We start from the raw sequence: 27,740 nt of genomic DNA, 5'->3' as shown, positions 1-27,740 counted from the left end.
CGTGCCACTGTATACTCCTGGATTTTACCAGATGCTTCCAACATACCTCACACTCCATCTTCCTTTGGAGATCTGCCTTCCTTGAAACTGTGTGCTTTAATTTTGCCAATCTTATTTTTACGCCGTTCAATTCATTTGGCTTTTTTCATCTCAGAACAGTTTTACTAATGGCTGCACATTAAGATATGAACTATTTCACTCACCCAAGTACTGAAGACCCTAAGCGAGCGAGGCAGTTTCCATGAATGATGCTTTCTGGTGCAGCTTCACTGAAGTCTTCCCTTGTTCACTGCTGAGGAACAGCTGAAACATGAGAAAAAATTCAGTTATTGATTCTGACCAGTTTCATTCTAAATAGAACTGATCAAGATCTCTCTGTCTTTTTTTTTTTTAATCTTTCTATACAGCTTTTGAATTTTAACATTTAAAAAGCCCAACCTAGCTCACTTAATAAGAAAAAAAAATCCGAAAACATGTCAGGAGCAAAGACAACTGTTAAATCCAGTCCTATCTTACTGCCTGTGAGATTTAGTGGAGAGATTTGATCACACTTGGAAAACAGAGAGGTTCTTGCTGGCCACCCTGCCAAGCCCTTGTGAGGCTTTAGTTATAAAGGCTGCTGTGTAGGTCACAAGGAGTGTGGGGGAGCAAGAGCTGCTAGGTAAAAATGTTTGTTTAGAACCACCAGGAGTAACCTGGTTTGTGCCAGAATTTCTTAAAAATAAGAAGTTTTGCAAAGAGAGAAAAAATCCAAACCGGGACTTTACCTGTTCATATGCCAGTTGTGCAACTGCTAACTGTAAAACTCAAGGAAAACTTAAAACGTTTGAAATACTCCATATTGAGCAATTCTACGTTATTTTGTAGCATCATTAAAGACTGAAGTATGAGTTTATGTCTCACGAGACGATCTCTGCTCGCTTTTTGCCTTCACCAGGCTCAGGTACCCTACACGAGGTGCGACCCTTTGCTTTTGCCTTCGAGCAGCTAACGATGAGACCAGTGAAGGCGCGGTGAAAGACCGTGAGCTCATGAGAACCGTCACCTTAATTTACCAGACGCTAAAACGCCGACCCCCGAAGACAAATGCTTGTTCTCGCCTCGCTGCCGCAGAGCGGGTCCGGGCCCCGAGGAGCACTTCGTGCGCGCTTTGAAGCCCACCAGGGAGCAGCGAGAGCTCCCTCGGCGCCCAGCTGCCCCCGTCCCAGGTCCTGAGGGGGCGGCGGCAGCGCCCCACAGGCACCGAGCCGCCGGTAGCCTGGACCCGCTCCCCGTCCGGGGTGGGGGGCTGAGGGCCGCAGCTCGCCCCCAGGGCTTCGCACGGCCGCGGGGCGGGAGAACTACGGGCTGAGGTAAGGGAAGGCGGGGACGGTGGGCGCCCCACCGGGCTCGGCGCCCTCCGGGACCGGCGGTGGCGGGCAGCCGGGGCCGGGCGGCCGCCGCTGAGGCGCGGGGAAGGAACCAGCGGCCCCCGGCCGCTGCGTCTCGGTGGGGGTAGGCGGGCGCTGCGCGGCTCGGTGTCGGCAGCCCCATCCGCGCTACCCCTGCCCAGCCCCAGCCATGAATATGTAACTCCCCTCTCTTTCCCGAGCTCCATTGCGGAGGCTGCTGCTCGCCATATTGTGCTTCTGGGGCTGCGGCTGCTCCGCCGGCGAGAGAGGGCGACGGGAGCGCGGCGGGAGGTGAGCACAGGGTGGGGACCGGGACCGGGGCCGGGGACCAGGGCCGGGGACCGGGGACCGGGGACCGGGGCCGCCACCAGGGCTGCCACCGCCGCCGCCGGGTCCCTCCCCCTAGTGGGGCTGCGGAGGGGCGTCTGGCGCCGGCAGCGGTGCCCGAGCCCCCAGCCGCGGGGCTGGGTCCTCTCTGTGGGGCGACTCGTGCCGGGGGTCCCGCGGCGGGCTCTTGGAGGGGAGCTGAGGGGGGGAATCGGGGGTCGGGCTCTTCCTTCCCCACCGCCCTCTCCTGAGGTAAAATGGGGGCACCAGAGCCGTTCCCGCGGGGGCTGTGGAACGAGCCTGGGGCTGCGGCCCCCCCCCACGGCCGCCCCCAGCCCTCCCAGGGCCGGGGGGTGACTGGGGCCACGGCCGCCCCCCTGACGGGGCTGGGGTGCTGTGACTCCAGCCCTGAGGGGGGCACTGCCCGACGCCTTCTTGAGCGAGAGGGAGCCGATCAGCGGAGTCATGAGCCTTTGCTGTTAGTTTATGAATCGTCGCTGCTCAAAGATGGGGTGCGCTTCGTTGCGCTGCGTGTGTCCTCTCTGCCAGTCTTTTGTCTCCCCCAAAGCCGGAGCGCATCGCCCACCAGGCACGGCCGCTGATGGAGCGGCGTCAGGAGCACCCAGCAGCTCCCCTGGGAATGCCATCGGGTGTCAGTGGGAGGCAGGCGCCGTGGACGCGTCTCCATCCGCTGCTAGCAGAACAAATGTGGCACCTGTTTCTTGCCAACTTCATGCTCTGCATTAGCTGGCCCTTCAGAGTCATTTGCCTCCCTTGGCCCCATCCCGCAGCATACTGCATGCATGAAACAAATGCTCTAAGCAGTATTCTTCTTTGGGGGATTTTGGTTAAGCTGTTCGCTTTTCAGACCCTCTGCTATGGAAAATAACCAGATCAAGTGCCTAACTGCCTAGAAATCTGGACCATAACTAGTGGAGAAAGATGATTTCCAGGCGGATAAACCATAATCCAGTCCTGCTTGGAAGTGGCTATAACTCCGTCTGTGCAATAACTATGCATTGCACGCAGGCTTTTAAGGATTAAAGGAAATCGCTTGCATATGAAAAAAATGTGATTGGTGTGCGAGTGAAATCCTTTTTTACATGGGGAAAATTCTTTAATCAAATATGTCACTCATTCAGTGACAAAGACTTGATTTGTTATAGGAGTTCCCTGAAGAGGTATGCTCATTTGTATTCATCTATGTTTTCATTAGAAACTTTTGTAATGAGATAATTTGACGTTTTCCTACATCGTGTCAAGTTCAGAGCTGGCGCTCAGATTGTCAGCTAAGACAGAGGCACTCACTTTGAGAGTAGCAGATATCGATAAGCGGTACCTTTAACGTTTAAAAATATCATGATTTGAAGGATTAGCAGTGCAAGTTGTTTGGAGATGGGAGGAATTTTCACTGGACAGACGTTAGCATTATCCGTGCTTTCAGGTAGCAAGCTTTGTGGCTCTGTCATGCTTCAGTGATGAGATTTAAATAAACTTAGAACTTCTTTAGAGGTTGTTGGCTCTGTGAGTTATGGTTTATCATGTTTAATAAATGCCTCATTCAGCCTCATAATAACAATGGGACACGGATTTTGACCTGGAGGAGGTTTTTAACTTCTTCGGTGGCTACAGTTTTGACCTTTGGCGTTGCAGCTTTGAAACACCAGCACTGCTGCAGCTGCCAAGAAAAGCACTGCCTGGCATGTCTTACAGTTTGAGCAGCACACAAGCACCAGTGAAATGAATTGCATGGGTCTGCCTTTATCAATGACGCTGTGTGTTTTAGGATTGATGTATGGTAATATGTTGAGTGGAAAGACTCACTTGGGCATCTTGGTTGACAAGAGCAGAATGCTGGCATCGTCAGGGCTGTTTTATCAGGAACTAGGAATACAATTGACATCTGTAGCACAGCTGTCAGTTTAAAATGTGCAATAGATGTCGGGCAATGTGAATTTCTTTTACTTCCTTTAAGTTTTCTCTTTGTCTTGCTGAATAAAAAGAACATGAGGCAAAAAATGTTGTGGGGAAAAGGGAACTTCAAAAATGAGGCATGAGCCTCGGTTCAGTTGTCTTTTTCTTAAAAGCAGTGCTGGCTCTGTTCTTAGTGAAGCACCAATTTAAAGGACGTGCATGAAGAAAATATCAGAGTAATACTTAAATACCCTATAACTATTTTTACTGACTGGAACAGCAGTTTGGTAATGATGCAAACAGAGAGGAAGGAGATTGGAGAAGGGATGTTGCTGAGCCTAAACTGGGTTCTGTTTGTTGGTGAAAATAACTGGCCTCTGAAGCTGACCTTAAATTCTTAATTTTCTGAGGAATGAGCAGAGGTCAGTATTATGGAGCTGTTTGGACTTGTTGCAGTGGAGAAGTATTTTAGGAATTATCCCTGTCTGCCTTCCCCCCCTTCTGGATCATGGAATTGGCTTGCAAACAGCTGGGAGCTAGCAGCAGTGTTCTGCTAACTAATTAAAAACCTAATCCATTCTTTGCTCTTCACCTCTCAGGGATAAAATTAAACTATTTGGGATGATTACTGGCTTTAAACTGTGTAAGTATTGCTCCCGTCATACTATTTGTAAAATACAGTTTTGTTTGAGAGAGATGCAAGTTGTTGTTAGCTGTCACCCAGCTTTAGAGGAAAGCTGCACACTCACCTAACAGCTTTGTTTCTGTATATTTGTTGGAGGTGTTAAGGCAGTCATGTGTACGATTCCTGGAGTCTGTCCTTTTGTCTCTCTAATTTTGTGTTTATTTTCCGTTCATTAATAGCCAGGTAGAGGAAGCCATCTTTTGTTCTTACTAATAAAATGAGATCACTGTTATTTGTGATCTGGTGAGACCACAAGCGGATGAGAACTTTTTGTGGCTAGCTAATATATCCCTGGAAGAATTGGAAAAACAAGCATCTTTCTTGACCTGATATTCTCAAAACTTCTCCCACAATCTATACACATTGGAAAACTGCTACTTGCTGCCCTTGATGTTGATAAATGTGGTGGATAGTAGGTATGGTGCATGCAGAAAAGGAGGATAACAAAGTGGCTGGCTTGGTGTGAGCCCAGTGGCTCAGGGAGAGCAGCACACCTGACTGAGGCGTGCTCACCTGTTGGCTTGAGGCTGCACGATGTTTCTTCAAGAAGCAGCTTGGATACTGTGGCACTGTAACAAAGCAGACTGGTAATCCAAGAAGCGGGTGTGCAGGCTTTTGGGTTTGCTGCTGATGAAGTTTAAAAACCAAACCACAGTGGCTGCCCAGTGGATGCGGGAGCAGATCTGTGCTGGCTTCTAAAGCACCGCAGTTTGGGGTGGTGCAGCAGCTCCCTGCATGAGCCCAGCCTCGACACCCTGCTGGCGACGGAGCTGCTCCCCCTCGACCCCGAGGGGCGTCCGAAGTCTGGGGCAGCTGCAGTGGGGGGGAGCGGGAGGTAGAGCCCCCGGGGTCCTCTAAGAAATGTAGCTTGGAGGTAATAGATAGGCTCTGTACTCCTGGTTATTAACGCCATTTAAAGGTTCCCCTCGTGTCTGCAGGTTTTGATGTTGACAGCGCCTGATGCCACCGCAGCTGTCAGGAAGGAACCTGGAAGCTCTGGCAGGAGTGTTTTCCTCTGGGTGAGCACAGCGCTGCGCTAAATCTGCACAGTCTGGAGGGTGCAGTTCAGTCACTGTCGCCAGCTAAACTGGGATCACCTATTGGGCAGAAAACAGCTGAGTGTGGTTTTTTTTTTTTTTATTTCCTGGTGTGGCTGTAGCTATAGAAGGGTTTTCTTTCAGCATACTCATCAGTCAAGGACTGTGTATCGCTGTGCTTCCAACTGTTAAAAAAAAAATAGTGTTCTAGAGACCTTAGCTTTGCTGCTGAGCTTATGGAGGTGGAAAGCTTTGTTTGAATTGTGGTGTATGTTCATAGGATTTCTTTTAAAATGTACAGCAAGCTAAAGGGCTAATGACAGTGCTATTGAAATCATCAAACTTAATCTTTAGTGAATGGGGTGGTCAATTCTCACCTTCTTCAGCTGTTATTTCGGCGAGTTAGCAAGAAATTGGTTAGCCTCAAAAAACGTGCCAGCAGCGCTGTGTGGCTTAGAAGGCACTGTGAAAAGGAAAGCACTGGTTCTGAAGCATAATTCTGTGGCTAGGGGGTGCGCTCCACGATAGCAGGGTGTGTGGTGTTTTCACACAGTCACATGCATGTAAAGCTTGTCTTTTACTGCAGACTGAGAGTTATACGACACTATAACCATAAATCATAATACACGTTCTTATCACTGCTTTGGTGTGAAAGTAATGGAGTGCTTTTATTGCAGAGATTTACTCTATCCATAGTTCTGCTCGTACATCATGCTTATTTATTTGGTAAAGCTAGGTGATGCACTTAGTCAAGGGGAAGAAAAAAGTCTGATCCTAGGGCAGTGTGCATCATTCCTGTCTGTATGTGTTTAGTTTCTGTGACGGATTCAACTTCTCCAGGGTTTGAAAGTTCACTTTTGTTTTCTTTTAATCCTTTATCCTTCCTGTTCTGATCTTATACAGCACTGGAATTAATTCTAGGCAGGGAAAGATTCGCTTGGCCTTTCTCCTTTACAGCTGGCTGTTAATTTTGAAGGCTCTTAGAGATAAATCAACCCTAGAATAAGAACTTCATTTTTGAAGCTCATGTGGGCAGCCATAGGCACTATGTACAGTAGCATGCTTGATAATGTGAGAAACTGCATAAAAGTTAACAAATAACAGAGAAAGTGGTAACTCTACTCTCCCTCCCAGAGTTCTACTTAGTAGTGTTACTTCACAGGGCTAAATTGGTCGTGGCTATTTTTCTTTTATATCAATTGTTGGCAAAGGTCTTTGGCACATACGATGTTTTTGATGTCGAGTTCTTGTCTGATTTATTGGCCCACATCAGCAGTGAACAGGTACTGTTCCTGTAACAGCTTCGTTTTCACTCCCAGCAGAACTGTAGTACTCACTTTGGACAAGATACAGATGGTCTGTGGAGGGTAAGTACCAGTTTGTTTTAGTTGTAACGATTAAAATAATCGTACTACCTGCTGCATTAGAACAGTGGGCAATGTTGGTTTTGGTGGTTTTTTTCTTTCTCCTGTTTGTATGAAAATTGAAAAGTTTTTTACTTAATCCCTCTAATATTTAAAGCAAAACCAGCAAACAAACAAAAACCCACAGCCTTTTAGTTTAGAATAGCCTGGTTTTGAAATGTGATGTATCTGAGCATTTGTAGGTATGGCAACCAGGGGAAGATGGGTGTCCCTGTGAGTTCTGGACTACCTGGAGGCAACTAATGTGGTGCAGAGAAACTTCTCTGGAAGTGGGGTGGTGATCGTGTGTGCTGCAGTGTTTGTACCTCAGAGAAGTTCAGGAGGGTGTGAAGCAGAACTGAGTAACATTAACAATAAGGATTTCGGCTATGACCAATAATGCAGTGATCTGGGAGGCAGCAGAAATGGCCACTGATGCCCTTGACAGGGAATATGGAAGCCATTAGAATAAATTGGAATTTGAGTGTCGTCTATGGACGTTACTCTCATATAGCTATGCGGTGCCTATACTTTATTTTACTCTACTGCTGGAAACACACGGAAACATCAACTGAAAACCATATACTTCTGTCATGCCCAAAAGTGTGTGGCTGTTCTTAAGACTGTGATAAAGCAGCCTTGAGAATGACCAAAACACTAACTTGTTACTTCTTTTCTTTTTTGATGCTCCTGGCATCTAATGTAGGAGGATTGTCTCTCATTTTTGGTCACTTCTACCAGCGTTAGGTTCACCAGATTATTCCCTAGGTGTAAATGTGTGCAGCAGATGGTTTGTATGAGGTCATAGCACAAATGTTTCCTAAGGCCAGGATGAGCAGCTTGACGGCCAGATTGGAAATGCTGCTAAACTCCGTGGATCAATTCACTTCAGAGCCAGTAAATTGTGAATGGCAATTAACTGGAAGATTCCGTGCCTTAAGGCACCAGGCAAATCACTTCCTTCTGTAGGAGAATAAATACAGTGAAGAAGCAGTGAAAGATCACACGCTAGCAAGCTACTGGATTTCGGAAATTTCCCATCCTCAGGCAGATGTCATCTGACAGGGAGCCTGCTGCAGGTTTCATAGTGACAGTATTGGGTGTTTAGGGATTTTAAGGAGGAATTTTTTTTAATGTTAAAGAGAAATGCTTACTGACTTTATGCGGCAGGTTATGGGAGAACGGAGGCTTGGGACTAGTTATCCAGAAAAGTAAAAAATCAGAGCTAGTGTGGCTGTGGGCAACAGTCATATTGGGAAAACTTCTGTAGTGCTGTTGAGCTGTGCCTGTGCCTCCGGTTTCTTTCTCTGCATTCTTCGGCTTTACCAGCTGCTTTGGTACATTTTTGAGTGTGGGGTCTTGAATGAATTACACAACTGTTTGTTTTATGTTTTTTTTTTTTTTTTTTTTTTCTCCTGGATAGCAGTGCTGTGCAGCAGAAATGAAGTGTCTGCTAGATTCTCCGCACAGACTGACGAACTTTTTTTTTCTTCAGTACAACCATCTAAAAATGTAGAGCTTCATAATGCTTTGGGAATGAACGTAGCTTCCCTAAACATGTTCAGTGCCATAAAACAACTTCTCATGTGGTCCAGTCTCTTCCTAATTAAAACTTTGTTATTGAAAGTAATGGGATAAGAGGAAAAAGTATGAATCTTTCTAGGGTGACCTTTCCAATAAATTCCAATGAACTTTGCATTTTGAGAAATCCAGGTTCAATTTTAAGTGGCAATTGAGAGAGTCTGAGAAAATGTCTTAAAGATCACGTGCTTTCTTTCAAGCAAACTGTAGAAATGTGTACTTCAAACTTCTTAGGAAATGTATTGTGTCCCCACTGTGTTATAAATAAAAGGAGAATATGATATATTTTCCATACAGAACAGGCTGGCTTTGTATTTTGAATGTAGAATTCAGCAAAACCTTGAGTGTGGGGAACATCTGACCCTTGTGTATGTACAATTCATTTTATTATCGTAGTAACTTCTTCGTTGTATCAGCTGATTGCTATCTAACATCAATGGGAGCTGGATGTACCCATCTGAAAGTAAAATTTGGTATTTATTTTATTTATATTGTTTTCTCGGTTATGGTTGGGCATGATTGATGCAATTGATGAAAACACTTGAATGTTAACCTTTTAATTTACTTCTGTAAATAAATTAAGAAAATAGGATGGCAAGGAACCAGATGCAAGCATTGTTAAAATGGGATTGTCAGGATGGTTGTCACATTGTGTGTGTTTATTTCTCAGCGTGTATCACGCTATCCTTCAAGTGTGACTGAAACTGAAATGATTTAAAGTAACGAAAGGGTAGGCCGCCTTCCAGTTGTTTCATCACACCAAACGTTGGCTGGGATGTGTACCGAGTCAGATTGCTTGCATTAATATACATGATTATTGACGGTAATGTGTGGCCTCCGGGTAGTCCCAGCCATTTTTCATTTTAATACATTTCTATTCACATTTAGCTTCTGTTTAGTTTTTGTTTAGCTCAAAAAAAAGGAGTGGGGAGGTTTCCAGATTTGTTCCTGAAGGGTGACTTGCAGAATCCCTTAAAAATGAATTTGGGAAAGAGAGTGATACCAAGGAGAGCATTTAACTATGTGAGTGCCTGGAGGCTGGTAGCTTTCCTAAGGTGCAGGTTTTATCATCTGCCTTTGAGCACTTGTAACTGTGGTCTTCGTGCTGTCATTCAGTTGTCTGGGGTGGGGTGTAGGGGCAGCAGTGGGGTGCGCAGTGGAGGTGGTGAGGTTTTGTTCTGGGCTGACACCATCTTGGCTCCTGCAGTAAGGTTTGAAGGGAGGTGGAAGAGCGGAGGTGCTGGGTAGGGCTGTAATGATGCAGGTGGCTTTAACACAAGTGGCTGAAGTCCAGTTCAGGATCCAAGGATGATGGTCTGACAAAAATCTGATTGCTTTCTTATTTGCCAGCAGTGCTGTTGCCCATTGCATTACTGGTGTGCTGCTTTCACCCCTTTCATGGAGCATATAAAAATGAGTTACAGCTTCTCTTCTCCCTTGCTTTTTTCTAATCCAGCGTTTCTGCCCCCCAAGTAGAGTGCAAAGATGTGCTTGTTTGCAAGCTGGTGCATCTTAAGGGTGGAAAGCATGGTGTTAGTACTTGTTGTTTGTTATCAGATCTGATTTCTGGAGCATGTAATTACTATTTGAAGTTTCAGCTTCATAGTTAGTATTAATTTGGCATCTTTAATAGCAGTTTAATTGGCTCTGTGCTTTGCAGATGATAGAATTCTAGTTAATGTCTACAAAAGTATTTTTTTTTAAACAGTGGCTTTGTGTAAGTGTTGCTAACCACTTGTTTTTAAATGTCTTAGGCATTTTCAAAGGAGCTCACTTACAGTACTGTAGAGTATTAACTGATAAAGGGTCTGGTAATAATTCTGAAATTAGCCTGTGAATAATATTTTTAGGTGTTCTCTGATAGTAGCTGAAACTATTCACTTGATAACATTCATTTTGTAATCTGTATGTGTCGTTTTTAATTTTTTTTTCAAATTCTGATCCTCATGAATTTGCAGATTGACTACTGATCCATCACCATTTACAGCTCTGTTCTAACAGTTACAGATTTAAATTCTGGCAGATACCGTAAGCTCTCAAGGAGAGGGCTGCTTTTGCCAAAAAACAAGGTGTTTTTGCATGCTGTTGTCCAGATTAAATGTATGTACAGGGGAGAGAAACTATTCTTGGAAAACATTTGTATGGTGGTTTAGGGCTTATTCTTTATGTCAGACAAAAATATCTCAGTATAAATTTTACTGCTGATTTATTCTCCAGGGTCTCAGGAAGTATTTAAGGAAAGTGTTCTTTTGCTTAAAATTGCAGTTTTATCATGTTTGCAGAGGAAATGCCAGTGTTTAGAAGACTCGGTGGTTATTTTTTATAACATATCAGCATCTGAAGGCTCAGTGCCCACGTTGCTGTTTTAATAAGAAGTGTAACCCCTCAGTTTGAGCTGTGTGGAGGCAGTGTAGTCCCAGAAAAGCCGCCTAATACTGCTTGGTTTCCTTGTGGAAGGGACATGAGGCAGGATGGGGCAGGAGAGGTCCCTGCTGCGGCTTCCTCTGCTCTCAGAGAGCCATGTGTGACTGGCGGCACCTGCCATCCGCTTCTCCTGGCTGTGGCACTTTCTGTACAAAAAATTACGTGTGAATTTCTCTGGTAGTGAGATATATATATCTCACTGTATAAATGAAAGAATGTGGGTTGGAAGGGACCTCCAGAGGCCATCTAGGACAGCTTCCTGCTGAAAGCAGGGCCAGTTAGGTCAGATCATTCAGAATCACGTCCAGTTGATTGATCCAGGCAACCCCAGCTGTACGTACAGATGGGGGACGAGAGGCAGGAGAGCAGCCCTACAGAAAGGGATCTGGGGGTTCTGGTCGATGTCAAGCTGATCATGAGCCAGCAGCGGGCCCTGGCAGCCAAAGGGCCAACCGTGCCCTGGAGTGCCTCAGGCACGGCCCTGCCATCTGGCCGAGGGAGGGATGCTCTGCTCTGCTCTGCCTGGGGCGGCCTCACCTCGAGCACTGGGTGCAGCTTTGGGCACCACAACATAAAAAGGACATAGAGCTATGAGTGTCCAAAGGAGGGCTATGAACATGGTGAAGGGTCTAGAGGGGAAGACATGTGAGGATCGGCTGAGGTGCTTCGGTTTGTTCAGCCCAGAGCAGAGCAGGCTGAGGGCAGGCCTCATGGCGGCCTGCAGCTCCCTCATGAGGGGAGCGGAGGGGCTGATTGTGTCAAGAGAAGATGACAGTGCGCGTAGCTGCTATAATACTGAATGCAGTTTGCAACTAGAAAGAAGTTGCAGCCTTCCCACTAAGGGAGGTTGTGACACTGAAGCTTGGTGTTGAGAGGACAAGGACTGATAGCTGAATGAACTAAACGTGCTTCAGTAAGACATTCCTCTCTTAAGCTTACCCCCTTTGGCGATCAGCATAGAATTATAGTGAATGCAATATAAACATTAGGAGAGACACTTGCAGGAGTGGTGACAATGTGAATAAACAAGCAGAAGAGGAAGAGGGGGCACAGATGAATGCAGTGACATACTTGTTCAGGATCATCAAGCAGTTAATTTCAGAGCTGGGAACAAAATGACCTCCAGGCCAGAGCCTGATTTGGCTGTCTCCTAGGGATTTTGAGATCGGGGCGGGGGGAGGGAGGGCACTTCAGAAAAGAATGAACTCTTCTATACCTCAAATCTTACTTAAAATCAGATTTTTGTTGTGTGCTTTTTTTTTTTTTTTAAATATATACTGGATTGTACTCAAGGACTAGTTGTAGTTGTCCTAGATTACAGCTGAGTGTGAAGCAACCTGAGCTGACAGTGAACTCTAGAGAAGACTAATTCTGTGAAATAGTGCGTCTTTCCAGAAATATATATATATTTTTTTTCAAATCAAGCTCCTAGCCAGGAAGTAAAAACAAACAAACAAAAAAAAAAAAGAAAGAAAAAGACTGCCTTAATTGATTAAATGAATATAAACAAATGAACTTCTTGCATAGAATACTTTGTCCAAACAGGCAATTTGTCTCTAATACTAGTTACAGTATCAGAAAGAGTAAAAGGAAAATTCTAAATCCATTAAGCTTGTAAAGTAACTGGACTATGATACCTCTTTATTTAAATATGTATATACATAATCCTTGTTTAAAAAAAAATAAAATCTGAAGAGTTGAAAATGCTGTTGAACTTGGCGTGCTGAAAAGTTGTCTGAGTCTCTTACTATTTTAAGTCTAAATATTTAACTTCTGATGTTTGGAACAGAAATTAGTGGATTTTTAAACATGTTTAATACTACTATGTGTATATTTATTTAAAAGAGCCTGGTGTATTTTCTTTTCTTTTTTTTTTCCCCCCCTCAAAAGTGTTTGCTGATGAAAATTTTGTAAATGAATGCGTAGGTTTGTGTAAAGTAGCAGCCGGCACCGCTATGGCCACACCTGAGACGGCTCTGTGGGTTGTGGCTCCAGCTGCTTGGTACTATTCCACCCCTTCTCACACCTCGAGGCGTGCTGGCACGACCACATGCACAGTTGCTTTCCAACCTCTGCCTGGACTAAAATAGGCACTGGTACGTGTTTCAGGGAAGGTTCAGCCTTGGAGGGAATCTCTGAATGTCATCCTGTAGCAAGTGCCTCAGTCCTTGCTTCAAGCAGGACCAGTGCCAAGGTTAGTTCCAAGCTGCAGCCAATGTATTCTTAAATTCTCACAAATGAGAAACGTTGTCAGTTTGAGAAATAAGGGCAAGGACTTGCTGGTGAGCCCTTTGGCTCCCTCGTGGCCAGAACAGCACGTCTGGTGGCAGCTCTGAGATGTCTGAAATGCACGTTTTGCCAGTTGGATTTAGTTGTGCTGGGCAGTTTCAGGAATGGGATACCTGAATGTCTGACCTACTGTGACTCATGCTCATGTTTGAGCAAATAATTAAGTGTATTTCAGCCTAGGAGCTTGTACAGTGTGTGTGGCAAGCAAGGATGTTGCTCTACTGGAGTTATTTCTGAGTGCATTGTAATGACTTTCTGGCACAAATTGTCTGGTCAGTAAGCAGGCAGGAGATGAGTCAGTGGCTTTTCGTATGGGTTTTTCGTGTTGTGGTGGATTTTTTGTTCTTTTTGCTATAACTCTCTGCCTGGTTTTCAACACTGCAGGAACAAGACTTGTGTTTTTAAGCCCCAGCCATTTGTCTTCAAATTAGTTGTGGAAAACAGTCTGCAAATGGATGAGCGCAAAGAGCAAGATTGCATAAGCCCCCTTTCCCAAGGACGTCAGGCTTAAATAGCCAAGTCTTTCAGATGAAATGATGCAGTGCTTTTTGCTGGCACTGGCAGGCTCATCTTCTGGCTCTGGTAAGGGAGCCATTCAACTTGGAGGTTGACCCTGGTTGTAGAAAATCGACAGAAACTTTTTGAAACAGACTAAGAATAGCACAGGTGGGTTTTGTTTTGTTTTTAATGCTATGGCAACGGAGGGAATGGAGAAACCCTTTGGGTACAAATGAATTAAAATGTATATATATTCTGTAATGTTCATCAATCTCCCTGACTTATCTTCCAGTTTTCTTCTGTAAACGACATGAAGCAACTAGGCAAATTTTATGAAGAAATGGAATCATATTTACTAGATCTTAACTTTTCTTTTTTTTTTTTTTCAAATGCTGTTAGGAACAGGAGGGTGACAGGAAATCAAACCCAAGGAGATTCATAGCGTTTGTGGTTCTCATGTTTTTCTCATGTCTTCTGGTTCTTTTGGGTGTCTCCAGCTTTGATAGTGGCAGGTGTGCATGCTCCATAATTGCAAAATTTGTGCCTTGGAGTTTTCTTGTGCCTGTAGAGTGAGTCAGTCTGAAAGATTGCAGGTGTCCTTGTAATCCCGTGTTTTCTTTGAGTGGCTGGCAAGAGCAGCCCTCTGGCTACGGCATAAATCGCACAACTGGCACTCATTAGTGGAAGTGAGAAAGGTGTTTGATCTGCCTGCACGGGCTGGGCTTCTCCGCTTCGTAGCGCCCATTGTCATGTGGCTGGTTGCTTTCCTCTTGTAGCCAGAGGGAGTAGAAAAGTCACCAAGGTAAAAAATGATAAAAAGTATAAAGTCATGGTGTGTTAGAATTTTTTTCAAAAACTAATGATGAAAAAAAGGCTCACAGGGGGTTTCTGTCTACACTTTGTTCCCAGCGCCCAACCTCCAAAGATCCCGTCTTCCTTGCTGATAAAGTGGAAAAGATCTGAAGTACTGAATAGCTGAAAACTGAAGTAGATATTATTATGATGAAATCTGCTTAATATTTTGAGTTGGAAAAATGAGCACAAGAGCATTGTTCTGTAAGACTTAATTTTAAAAAAAATGCTGTGAGGGATGCAGATGGATAGTGAACTTTGTCGGCAAAGATCTGACTGATCTTAACAGGTTGAGATTTCAGTGAAATAAATGTCCAGACTGATGAATAAATATGAGTTTTATATTTATTGTGTATCTTTTCTCCCCTTGCCAGCAGCAGTTAATAGAAAGTCTGTTGTTCCTTCTCCCTAGAAACTTTCCGCTTTGTTTTTCACTCTCTACAAAGTGTCAACACAAAAGCAAACTTTCTTTGGCTCACCAAAGCCTTTTTTCTTGGCTTTGTAGTTTTAGGAAGGATCCTGACTGGTGCAGACCAGACCAGTTGATTTCTTTTAGTTTTGTCGCTGCGTCAAATCCTGATGGAGATGGGCTGCCTTAAAAGAAAGCCAAACTGAGGAGCAATCTCTGCACTGCCGCTGAGGCTGTGAACGTCTTGGTGCTGTCAGAACAGCCAGAAGGAGCCTTTCGGTGGGACTCACCTCCGTGCCAGGCGAGGAGAGCCGGAGATAGTCAGTCTGCAGCCAGCTGCTCAGCTGCACAGCCAGCGCAAGAGCCACAAGAGCAGCGAAGTGCAGGGCAGCCGTGCCTTGTCGTGAGCCTTGTCTGTCAAAATGTGCTGTGTCTGTCAAAAAAAAAAAAGTGCTGTCAAAATGACTACTGGTACAGTGCTCGCTTGGTTAAAGCAGATGTCAGTATAGCTGTCCGACTACTTGCTGCCGATCCCAACGGCAAGGGGCTGGTGCAGGCTCCTCCTGCTTGGTTATAATGCTTGACTTGAGAGTCAGCTAATGGGGAGGTTTTTCCTACCTCCCTCCCCAAAGTGAGGAGAGGAGGTGAGTCAGCAATGAGCATAACCAGGGGGCCATCACTTTAGAGATGATATGGGGGCTGCTACTTAATGGCTATTACATGGTCAGTGCAATTTTAGGTCAGAATGTGGAGTTTGATCCTTGACATTGGTGCCAGCTGTTGATACTGCTGTGTTAGATTTTAGATTGCATCACATTTCTTCTCATAGCTGGTGTCCAACAGTGTTGTCAGGAAAAGAAGTTAAACCTCATTCGCATGCATTTTTCAGGCCCAGTACATATCTGGAAATGGATTATAAAAAGTATGGAAGCAGGAAAAATGCTAAGGAAGCTCCTCTGTTCATTGTCAAACAGGTGAAAAACTCCATATAGTGTGACGTGATTGTTGATTGATTTTGCTTTCCAGCCTGTTTGAATTGACCATGTTTCCACTGTTCCTCTGATTTCGACTTTGTATGTAGCAGTGACAGCGGAGGTGTTTGCTGGTGACCAAGAGGAGTGTGTGGCTCTCTCCCACTTTCAGCTAGCTTTAGGGCCAGTGGTTTTCCTCTTTAAGTCTGAAAGTGCTATCACTGCAGACCTTAGGGTGAGAATTAAGCACTCTCCATCTCAAATTAGAAGCTTTTAAAAGAAAGCTAATCAATTATTTATCGTGACACTTGTACCATGTCTTCTGCAGTGTAGCCTCTGGCATGTTGCAGTGCTGCAATACAAATGATGATGTTAATATACTTGTTCTCCGGGCTGAGGCTTTTGCTGACGGTCTGGCACCAGAACAGCTGCCGTTGTGTTAGCAAGCGTGAGCATGCACATTTAGGCAAGATGGTACCTGCACGTGATGATCTCTGCTGTGGGCCGCTTCAATGAGCTTTTTACGGTGGTGGAGCTGCGTAGCGTTGGAAGCAGGCCTTTCTGCTAAGTCCCAGTAAGTCCAAGATCTCTTACGTGTCTTAATCTGCTGCAGTCTGATCGTGTGCTTGAGCAGATTTTGGGAGGGGTGTGTGCTTAGCAGCTTCATGCATTTCAGTAGTTGAGATGATAGTTAATTAAATATCTCAGCTCCAAAAGCACTCAAGAGTGCTTAATTCAAGGCAAACACAGAATAATAATGTTGGATCTCTGTTAGAACAACTGACTGATAACAGCACACAACAGAAATCCTTGTCTGAAGGACCTGACTTCTTGTATACCTGGAATTATTCTAAATAATAGTGAAAATTAGGTCGCAGAGAAAAATTTCCTTTATTTTCTACTGGCACACTTTTCAACGTTGCTTCTTTGTTGACGTGTGTTACTTAATACCATAATTAAATTCATATCTCAGAGTATTTTAAGTAAAATGCCCAGACGGGATGGTGCAGTGCTTGGCAGACGTGGAGCTGACAGTCTGCGGTGCGGTCATGGTGGCTTCTCCCTGCTAGCGTGGGGGCGAGGTACTTGCTGCTGCTCTCATCCTTCTGATCCATGCGGAGCAACATATCTCCTGTGACAAGTAAACTGGATTTTTAGGGCACAGTATATACGTAGTAAAAACTGGAGTTGGAAGTCTGTCATTTTTTTTTTTTTTTTAACACCTTCAGACCCTTGTTACTTATTAGACATAATGATCATGTCTACTTTTTGTCAGGCTTTTTTTCCCTTTTTTTTTTTTTTTTTAATAAGGCGGGAAATCTAATCTCTGGTCCTGAAGAAGAACAAATGCAATAATCTTCACTGCACTGCTTTTCTTGCTCTCCCCCTAACAATTAATTAAAGCTTATAAAGTAACCTTGTTCTCTTGAGAGGTTGACTCTTTTCATGTAGAACTCGATGAATATGGGAGTAGATATAACATACCTGGTGGATGCAAATAGGATCTGTATTTGGCTGCCAATTTGAAGGGTCTGGAAATACAAACAGATTTAAAATATATATATATATATATATATACATACATGCATACATACATATATATATATAAAGGAAGAAGTCATTTCTGCTTTCTCCACCTAGTAGAAATGTCAGCTACTACAATCTTGCCTCTTCTATGGTTACTTTTTTTTTTTCCAAATGTACAACACAATCTAGGATAAGCTTTCCTGATGTAAGTCAGGCATTTTTAGAGAGACAGGGATGACTGTCCCCTCTCCAACGTGAAAATATTTTCTGTTCGGAAATATCATTTGCTGTTGTTTTAACCCGACTTCCTTTGGCATGAGTGCAATCAACATGTGTATTAGTTTTACTTCATCTCTTAACAGTAATCCCAGAATTTGGGGGGAAGCATTCAGTTTTCTCTGAATTTGATTGGGAAACCTTAGGGATGTGTATCCAGGAAGAAAAAGAGAGGCATTATAGGGTGCTTCCAATGTATGTGTTCAGCTGTTTTTCCTGTGTGGTTGCATGATTTTGACCTTCCACTGGTTAGGAGCTAAACCTGTTTGACCCGTACACACGTGTGAGTGCGGGTCTCCGGAAAGCTGCAAATGCCACCCGCTGTGCAAAACGTTCACACCACGTAGCCCAGACTTCATGGCCTTCAGGTCCGTGTCACTTTTGTTTAACGCCCTTAACTGATATTTGTGAAGTGTTCATGGCTGAGTGACTCCTTCGATTTTTCTGGAGTGGTGCAGTGCATGGGGTTATCTGTGTCCAACACCGAGCAGTCTGCTAGCAGGGTGCATTCCCGCTTGCACTGTATTTCTGCTTTGTTGGCACTTGGGCCGCTGAGTCTGAAGGGACCCTGGAAGAAAGTCTGCTTGGGGGAGGAAGAGCTGCCCTTGGAGTCAGGTGTACCTGACCATGCAATGTGTTCTTTTCTGTTCCCAGCCATGTCTCAAGCTGTGCAGACCAACGGAACGCAGCCTTTAAGCAAAACCTGGGAGCTCAGTTTGTACGAGTTGCAAAGAACGCCTCAGGTAATACATGCTGAAGAGCTGGCCTTCATGGCAGGACTTTTTCTTCATTTTAAACCTGTTACAACTTGATGTTTAAGATTTTCCTTTAAGAGTGCTAACTGCCTGTTTTAATTGACAGCATGTTTTTAAAAACTCCACCCAAAACTCCTCCTCTCTCATAATATTAGAAAACTATACTGATGTTTGATCTGTCTGTCTTTTTCATTCCTTTAGCAATAGGGGTGTGTGTGCTTGATGTGGCTGTGTATGTCTCGTTTCATCTATTTTTTTAATGTAAAAGAATAGTAAAACATGCAATCTCTGTGAGAAAGTCACTAAATTTCATTAAAGAACTTTTACTTTATTTTACACTAGGAAGCAATCACTGATGGCTTGGAGATAGTGGTGTCACCCAGGAGCCTGCACAGTGAACTGATGTGTCCCATTTGTTTGGATATGTTAAAAAACACCATGACGACAAAAGAGTGTTTGCATCGTTTCTGTGCTGACTGTATCATTACAGCCCTCAGGAGCGGGTATGAAAATATCATTACAGGGAAAAGGGATTTCACTTCAGATGAAAATATGATCAAGAAAATCCTGCAAATCTTGGGTGTTGATGAGTAAGAGTTATATGCCTGTGCATTGCACATTTCTGAACGGGTAGCACACCTTTCGTGTTTCATTCCCTTGTGTTCAGCCACCTGTGGCAGACCAGATCAGGCCTTAAAAAACATTCAAGCTTAACTGAAACAACCTATGCTGAAGTACAAATCATTTCTCTTGTATACCTCAATTACAAGTTCATATTTTCTCAAAAAGAGATAGAATTCTGAAGTAATCAACAGCAACTTAGCCAGTGATTTACATATCTATTTCCGTCTTCAGAGGGCACACTTAATTTGCTGTGCCTGTGGAAATTCTGATGAGTGGTTAGGAAAAAGACTCTTTTCATTAGAGAGAAACAAGAAAACTGTCCTCAAGACAGTCCGCATTTCCATTATTGAGGCCTCTTCCTTTTACAGGGGAAAAAAAAAGCCATACAAACCTAACGCATTAGTTAAATGAGACCAAAATGGTAGGAAGGATAAGACTGTGTTTTAGTTTTCCCAGTAATTAGTGCTTGAACTTCAGAATGGGTTCCTCAACCTTTGTTTCATCCTCCTGTTACATCCTTTCAGAGTCCTCTGAAAGACCATGCCTTCGATATAACTTCCATGCAAAATGCATCTTTTCTAGGTGAGAATCCAGGCAGAGGGTTAAGGGAAGAAACAATTTGCAGCATAGAACTTTTGAATTCTTCAGTCTAAATACAGTTTGCTTAAACACACTCTAAGTAAACACACTTTAAAAATTGAAGCAAGGAGATGTGTGGTTTATTTTGTTTAAATATTTTGAATTACTTGATCTGTCAAAGGATAGAAGCCCTCTTCCAGATTTACTGTAAACGTTGAGTCTAAGAAATGCAGCATTGGGGCAGACTTCTGTTATTGCCATAGACTTAGTATTGTTTTCTCTTTTTCCTCGTGTCTAGCAACAAAGAATGTCCCACTTGTCGTAAGAAGCTAGTGTCAAAACGATCACTGCGACCAGATCCCAATTTTGATGCTCTCATCAGTAAAATTTATCCAAGCCGTGATGAATATGAAGCTCATCAGGAGAGAGTCCTAGCAAGAATCAGCAAACACAATAACCAGCAAGCTTTAAGTCACAGCATTGAGGAAGGATTAAAGATTCAGGCTATGAACAGGTACGTGATGCCGTAGTTTGTCCTCAGGTCAAGTCCGTCTGCCTTAATGCTAGAAGTGCACCACCTGTCCTTGCTCCCTGTGTAGCAAGAGATTCCTCTCTTCTGTGAAGGCTGCTAAAATATCTTTTAACAGTTGTCTATGAAGAGAAAACTTTGTATCACTCCCTGTAACATCTGTGGCAGCTAGATGCTGTTTTATGAAATCACATATTGTGTCTTTAATAATAGACTGTAATGCAATAAATCCTGTACCAGTATTGCCATTACGTGTGAACAAATGCATGTAATGCCAGGATGAAAGTATTAGTTGCAGCTTACCTCCCAAGACTGGAATATGTGGTGTTTACACAGTCTTGGAATTGTGTGTGTGCATTTAAACTTGAGAACTAGCTGGGAAGGAGACCCCAGACATTGTTGTAGTGAAGAGTGAAAACTGAGTGACGTTAAAAACAATCTTAAAACATGCCTAAAATAAGTTTGAGGGATAGGGAAAAATCCAAAGTCTTGTATATGGTTATCTTTATATAAGAATGATTTTTTTTAATTTCTTTTTTAAACTCTGTCTCAGAAATGTTTAGTGCTTGCGCATGTATATACTTTGCGGTATGTTAGCCATGTCTAACTTCTGGCATAACTGAGATGGGGAGAGGGAGGAGCTGTATGAGTAGGCTGGGCGTGTATATTGGGTGAGTTCCGAGTGCGGATTAGCTTCATTTCTACATACTTATCATCAGGTTACAGAGGGGCAAGAAACAGCAGATTGAGAATGGCAGTGGAGCAGAAGATAATGGTGACAGTTCACACTGCAGCAATGCCTCAACACACAGCAATCAGGAAGCAGGGCCTAGTAATAAGAGGACCAAAACATCAGATGATTCTGGGCTAGAACTGGACAATAACAACACAACTGTGGCCATAGACCCTGTAATGGATGGTGCTAGTGAGATAGAATTAGTCTTCAGGCCTCATCCTACCCTCATGGAGAACGATGACAGCGCACAGACGAGGTAAATGTCTTCTGTTCCTTCTCGTGTACTCTGCTGTTATCTTCTGTCGCTTTTGTTTTCTTGTCTATCGCTTCTTGGGGCTTTTTAAAATTAATTTGCTGCGGTCGTACCACCTCCTTTTTAACTACGTGCACGTGTGGTTGATGGTACTGCTCAACTACTATCAAAAATAGTGTTACAGTAGCAATCTGTTTTAAGCTTTTGATCAGAGATAAAGGTGGTTTTAAGGGTTTCTAGCAATTCACAGGAGATATTGGGATAATAGTATAATATCACGATGGTATAATATTTACTTCTTATCAGATTATATGGGAATAAACAAACTTTGCATAAGTGTCAGCAGTGTTTGGAGCAGCTTTGTGTCAGCATGATTTGTAGGCTAGAAGCTTTACCTGACATTTTTTTTATAATCCAGTGTGAGCAGAGACTGCAAATTTTGGATCAGAGCAATGAGCAGTCTTGTGGAGTTTCCTCAGATCTCTTCCTGGCTTTTTCTTCTGATGAGACATTTCTCTGTGGTGTCTAAAAATATATTATAAGATTCATGCAGCTTTTCTTTTTGGTTTGGAATTGCAAGGGAGTTTTGGGGGTTGTTCTGAAAGGCAAAGAGAAAGCAAAGCTTTTGGGAGAGGCCTCTGCAGCATTTGTGTCAGACTTTAATTCTTGCATGAAGAATTAAAGAGGAATTGATAACAAGGCAGTAAGGAAGAGTACCTTGTACAAGGAGCACAGGTGCAGAGAGTGGTGTCGCTCTCACACCTTATGGATTCATGTCTGGGCACTTCAGACTGCATCTATGTGCAGATTTCAGCAGTTGTGAGCAGTTCTCAAAAACCCTTAGCAGCCTGCTAGTAGGCTTTTCATTTCAAGCAGATGACAGGACAGCACTGTTTTTGACTTACAAAGAGCTCAAGGCCTGTGGGAGGAGTGTCAAAAAGATATAAGGACTCTTCGGAACAATGTTATTTGGTAAGCTGCATGCATGTCTCAGGTGAAAGCAATTAGTACTCTTATTTGTGAACTGTCTTTAAAGGCCTTTTCACACTCGATGCTTAATGTTTGGGGGTTTTCCAGACGTCTTTTTCCCATACCCATAACACGAGTGTCTGATTAACTTTGTGGTTGTTGGTGCAGATACATCAAGACCTCAGGCAATGCCACCGTTGATCACCTGTCCAAGTACCTAGCTGTGAGATTGGCTCTGGAAGAGCTTCGTAGCAAGGGAGAGTCAAACCAGATGAACCTTGACACGGCCAGTGAGAAGCAGTATACCATTTACATAGCTACTGCCAACGGGCAGTTCACTGTAAGTAGAAGTGATAAGAGTGATACTGAGCATCAGTACGTTTTTGATAAAGATTTGATTAAAATCCACGCAGTTGGACTTTTCCTGAGTTGATGTAGGGATAAAATTCATAGCACCAGGTTGCTTATTCAGAAGCAGATAGTTTGCTTTGTAGGAAAGTGTATATCGCCAAAGCTTGGCTAGTAGAAAAAAAGGCATATACATTATTTGGGAGAAATATGGTGTGGCCAGCAACTACTGACTTCTTCCAGGTGAGGACCTGAACTTTTATTTCACAGTTATAATTGAAGAGGGAAAACATCCTTTCATCTGAGAATCTTCTTTGAAGAGCAGATGGCACTTCCTAGAAGCAGGAAGTGTCTTTTGAAGGGTGGCATTTCTCCGCTTTAGCGTAATCTTATACTCCAGTATGAAAGAGCTGCTCTGAGCACAGTTAGGGAAGAATCCCTCCTCTCAGCTGCTGACTTCAGAGAATACAGATACAACAACAATCCAGTTGCAGTATTGCCCTGAACTCTGAGCCTGGTCTTATACTTAGGCATTTAAATAAAGTAAGTCTTCTGGTTAAGAGATACACAGATGCTTCACAGTAAGAACGTATTTTGAACAGCTTTCAAACGTGACTGCAGAGTGTCCCTTAGAAAAAAGTAGATGTTTCTGGTGTAAATACACACCTATTACTCTCTTTGTCTACAGACACAGGAAACCTGAAATTCACTTCATTTACAATTATATTCATTTGTATATAGTTAGCAAAACAGTTTTCCTGCACTATTTTAGTGAGATAGTCAGGAGTCCAAAATAGCTTGCGTTGCTGCTCTTTGACACTGAGTGTTTAGCCATAACTTGTTCCACCTCACCAGTGGCTTCTTTAAGTCAGTGCGCTGCTCTAATGTAAGCTGTTTTCTAGTGATACTGTACTACGTGTGAAAGCTATCAGGTCTTCTCTTTTCTGTTCTGGTGTTCTCTTCCAGGTTTTAAATGGGTCATTCTCCTTGGAACTGGTCAGTGAGAAGTACTGGAAAGTGAACAAACCCATGGAACTGTACTATGCACCAACAAAGGAACATAAATAAGCTGTGCTGGAAAACTGAGATGGGACTGTTTTTATAGCTGACTTCTTCAATATTAAGAGCAGGCACCACCATCATCTTCATGGACGATACATGCGATGCCTTCAGGCTCTCTCAGTATACTTATTAATATGATTAGACAGTATTCTTGGTTGTATTTAATTTAGACTTTTTTTCTCTAAGAGACTAAATGACCTTCTCCAGTGCATTCCAGTGTTTGACATGCTTTTTTGTTCCCGATGCATGATAACTGAACGAGTGTTCCAGTTTGGAATGTCTTAATTTTGTCCAGGTAAATCTGGATTTCTACTACATTTGACACAGTTATAGTAGCCTCTGTGAAGTATTGAGCATTGGATGGCTAAGTAAGTCTATTCAATAGTAACATATGCCAAGGAATGTGTTAAATGTTGTAATTTGCTAATGGTTATCCATATAAAAGATGGTAGAGAATTGATTTTCTGATGGTCTTGCAGCTAGAGATGATCAGATTCCTGAGGAAAGACTTATTACTCAGACAATTTCTTGTGAGCAAATACAGCTATAGTGAGAAAACTGACACTTTAAAACCTTGCTGTTTACTGGGCTTCAGTGCAAGGTGATTCGTGAGATCGATCTGCTTTCTAACACATAGTTCAAACAAAACCAGAAAAAAGCAAACCCAGAGCCCTTCCCTGTGTAGAACATCCCAGTCTTGATTCACGCTGCAGTTTCCCATCTGGCCCTTGTTGCAGTGATGATCCTGTCCTCACAAGCTTAATTAAATGAAATCTTCTGGAAGTTTTACAGCCCTACTCTGTTCCCTGTTATAACAGATTTTTATTGTGAATGTATCAGTCTTCTGTAAAGAACTGTCTTGAAAACTTCTGTTGAACATAAATCCTCTAAATTCCAGCACACTGACAAAATGCACCATCAAAATACTTTTGCTTTATAGAATTCTTGCCACCCCAGCTGTGAGCTTATCTAGGCTTCAGTTTGAGTAGGGAGGACTTCAACCATAAGCTGCTCTAAGATTACTTTTTTTTTTTTTTTTTTTTGCGCCATAGCTTTAACAAATGTGGCATAGCACTTTGGAAGAAAATTTTAGTACTTGACAAAGTTTACCGTTTAGTGTCTTAAATTTAGGTTCAAGTTTTAAAGCTTGGCAGTAGGCTGTTGTGTGAAGTCCAGTAGCTGCTGTTCATGTGCATGTTAAGCTCCTCTTCCCTGGCACTGGACCTTGCTGTCACTTCATGGGGGCTGCTGTACCTATTAGCATCCCGTCTGAGGGGAATTGTGTTACTGCGAGATTCCCGTTGCTCTAAGACTTGCTGATGAAGCCTTCATGTGCTTGCATCTGAAGCTAGAGGCAAAAGAGTTGCTGTAATAGGTGAGAAGCAATATACCTGAACCCATGTGGTATTGCTCCTTTGTCTTGTGTGTAGTTAGACTGAGCTTTTGGCATGTGGTACGTAAGTATCCAACTGCTCGGGGACTCTCTCAGGAAGGAACTACCCTTCCATTCCTTCTGTCTTTCAAGCTTAGCACTTGTAAATACGTGTCTGTTCTGACTGCTGTCATAGTTCAGCTTTATCCCTATGTGAAAACTACACAGGCTTCTTTGAATAATTATTTTCTCTGACTGGAAACACCTGTTTCTTTGTGACAATGAAACTGAAGTTTTCAGGCCCCAGATCACGGGGGTTAGTTTTTAATTAAATACTTTACTCATTCCTTTCTGGTGAAGTGTTGCATTTTATAGACTATTAGTGCATGTCCACTGAATATAATCCAGGGGGGCTGGGGGTGTTGTGATTATAAATGCTTTAAAATTTATGGGGAAACGTCTAGTTTAGTTGCAGCATACCTGCCCATTGTGATAGCTAAGGTAATGTCCAGTCCCTTAAGCAAGAGAGGTGTTCGTGAAGCTGAGCAGTCTGTTTAGGAACCGTCTGTCACTTTGTCCCCAGTTCTTAAAAAAGTGTGGGGGAATGTGAAGCTTTTATTTTTCATGTTCATGTTGTAGTGAATTTACTGAATATTTATGTTCTTTAAATATTATATATAATGTAGTTGTTTGATTAAACCATTGATTGCACTGTGACTCATTAGTGCTATAAACTATTTTATTTTCAAAATGACTTTACTATTCCATCTTTTTAAGCCATGTTACTTTAAGTACATGATGCGTGTTAGGTACGGGTAAGCTCTAGTATCCAACTACAATCACACTGAAATTCTTCTTATAAATTAACAATAAAAGCAAAAGTTATAAATGAACTAATGGAAATTCCAATGCTGCTGCTTCTTAAAAACAAAAAAAATTTAACTAGTTTTTGGTTGTGTGAGGGTTAGTGCTACCGTATATGGGATTTTCCAGAGGGAAGGTTGAGCAGATGTAGCTGACCTCCACGCATATTGATCCTGGCTAGCAGAATGCGATTCGAGTTTGGCCTTTAGCACTGTTACAGTCCACTGAAACCAGCTGAACTCCCATGCACATCACACACTGTGAATGAGAAAGAGAGGTGATGTGGAGCACGTGTGCATGGCAAGTAAAGGCTAATGGCTCTTCTACCACTTTGCCACAACCTCTCGCAGAGGTCTGCAGCCTGAGAAGCGCAAGGATTTTCACAGCACTTGGGCTAAATGCAACACCTTTGGTTGCATTTAATTGTAGACTGAGTAGGTTCAACAGAAAACAACAAAACAAAAACAGAACCTATAGGATAGCACTAACAAATCACGTAGGTTGAGGTACGTTATCTAAAAAAAAATACACTAAAAAAACTTCCATGTTCTTGTCTTCATATTGATGTTGTCATATATATGTATAATTGTAATAATTGTACTTATTACACAGAACTATAAAACAACTCAGATTGGATTTTTCTGGTGTAAAAAGTTGAAGACAAAATTCTTGCATATGCTAAAGGTGTGGTATACCGAGATGCACTGAGCTTAACTTCTCTCTGGCCGGGGAAGAGGGAGGTCCCATTCAGGCTGTACTCAGGCTGCTTGCTGTGCTGACACCGATTTTCAAAGTTGCCTCTGAAGAGATTTATCTCCATTAAAGTTGCCCTCAATCTCAGCTGAACTGGGAAGACCCAGAGAATGCTACAGAGCTTGCATGCAGCTATTCTGCTGCATTTCAAACATATATTTCTTCATAGTTTGGATGAACATCAAACCAGTTTCTGAAAACATTTTCAGCGAAGCCTATGCTTGAGATAATACAGTAGCAGCCCTGAATGTGTGATGCAACACAAAGGTAACTATTTTAGGAATCACCTTTACTCTTCCAGAATACTGAAGAGCATTAATACAGTATGTTGTGAATGATGGGACTTTAATGATACTGAGCTTTCTAAAGCTCATTACAAACAGCTGAATTTTAGTTCCCTACACATGTATTTATTTTTGCAGACCACTGGTTTCCCTCTAACTTGAAAGGGTAGAGGAATGTTGAAGAATGATCAAATGAGTTGATGTTGAAGACCTCACTTTTTCAGGGGTTAGAAAATGGGGAAAGTAATGCTCTTTTTTTTTTTTTTTTGGTAGAGTCTATTACCAACTTCCTGCTCTGCAAACTGAGAGGCAGAGTATCGGATATAGCTCGTGCTGCAGCCCTGTTGAGCCTCACAGCCAAGTGCAAGGTGTGCCAGCTGCATCTGCCACTGGCTCTTTGTGTCAAACATACTTGAGAGTGGAAGTTTGCTCAGGTTCATACTACCCTGAGGGAGGTTCGTACTAGGGGCCAGTGCCCCACTTCCTCCACAGCTCTCCAACCCGGTCTTGCCTCTGTCCTTCGTACTGTGTGCCAGCACCACCCCCAGCATGCCAGGAAAGGAAGCAGGAGTTGTGCCACACCTGTGTGCAGTAGCCCTCAAGGGGTAGATAGACACATGCCTCAGCTAAAAGGCATGCGAAGTGCCACTATAACTAACCACATCCTATAGGAACTTCATTTTCCATCATCCTTTGGTGTTTGTTTGGTAGGTGAGCTGATGACCTAATACTGATTTCAGTACCTTAAAGGTTTGCAACAGTCAAATCACACCTGAGCTTATCTCAAGCCCCTGACAAGGATTTGTGGTGTGCTGGTGGCACAGGTGTCTGGCAAAGTGCTCCTGACCCAATACGTGGTGGCTATAGGAACGTGAAGGGAAGCAGCAGTGAGCCTGCCAACAGCTCCGCCTCACTTCGGCTCTGCACAGGCAACTGTGGCGCTGTGGATAGCCCAGGCTCACCAGAACAGCTCTGGGTCCTGCTGGTGGTGGTTTCAGGTGCAGCCGAGCAGGCTGGGGAGCTTCCCC

General features: G+C 43.3%; 1 protein-coding gene across 1 annotated transcript; it reads left to right on the top strand.

Annotated features, from left to right (window-relative positions):
• Positions 1-1,394: 1,394 nt before the first annotated feature.
• On the top strand, positions 1,395-26,987 carry RNF2 (ring finger protein 2). The gene is made up of 7 exons (XM_035538243.1): positions 1,395-1,682; positions 18,239-18,327; positions 18,682-18,842; positions 19,841-20,056; positions 20,791-21,063; positions 22,198-22,369; positions 23,344-26,987. Exons 2-7 carry the CDS (start codon positions 18,241-18,243, stop codon positions 23,443-23,445), a joined length of 1,011 nt encoding a protein of 336 aa, XP_035394136.1. The 5' UTR covers positions 1,395-1,682; positions 18,239-18,240; the 3' UTR covers positions 23,446-26,987.
• The last annotated feature ends 753 nt before the right edge of the window (positions 26,988-27,740 follow it).

Source organism: Cygnus atratus, chromosome 8, assembly GCF_013377495.2.
Source record: "Cygnus atratus isolate AKBS03 ecotype Queensland, Australia chromosome 8, CAtr_DNAZoo_HiC_assembly, whole genome shotgun sequence".
In the NCBI taxonomy this organism is placed as follows: domain Eukaryota; kingdom Metazoa; phylum Chordata; class Aves; order Anseriformes; family Anatidae; genus Cygnus; species Cygnus atratus.
This window is presented reverse-complemented; position numbering and strand designations above follow the sequence as displayed.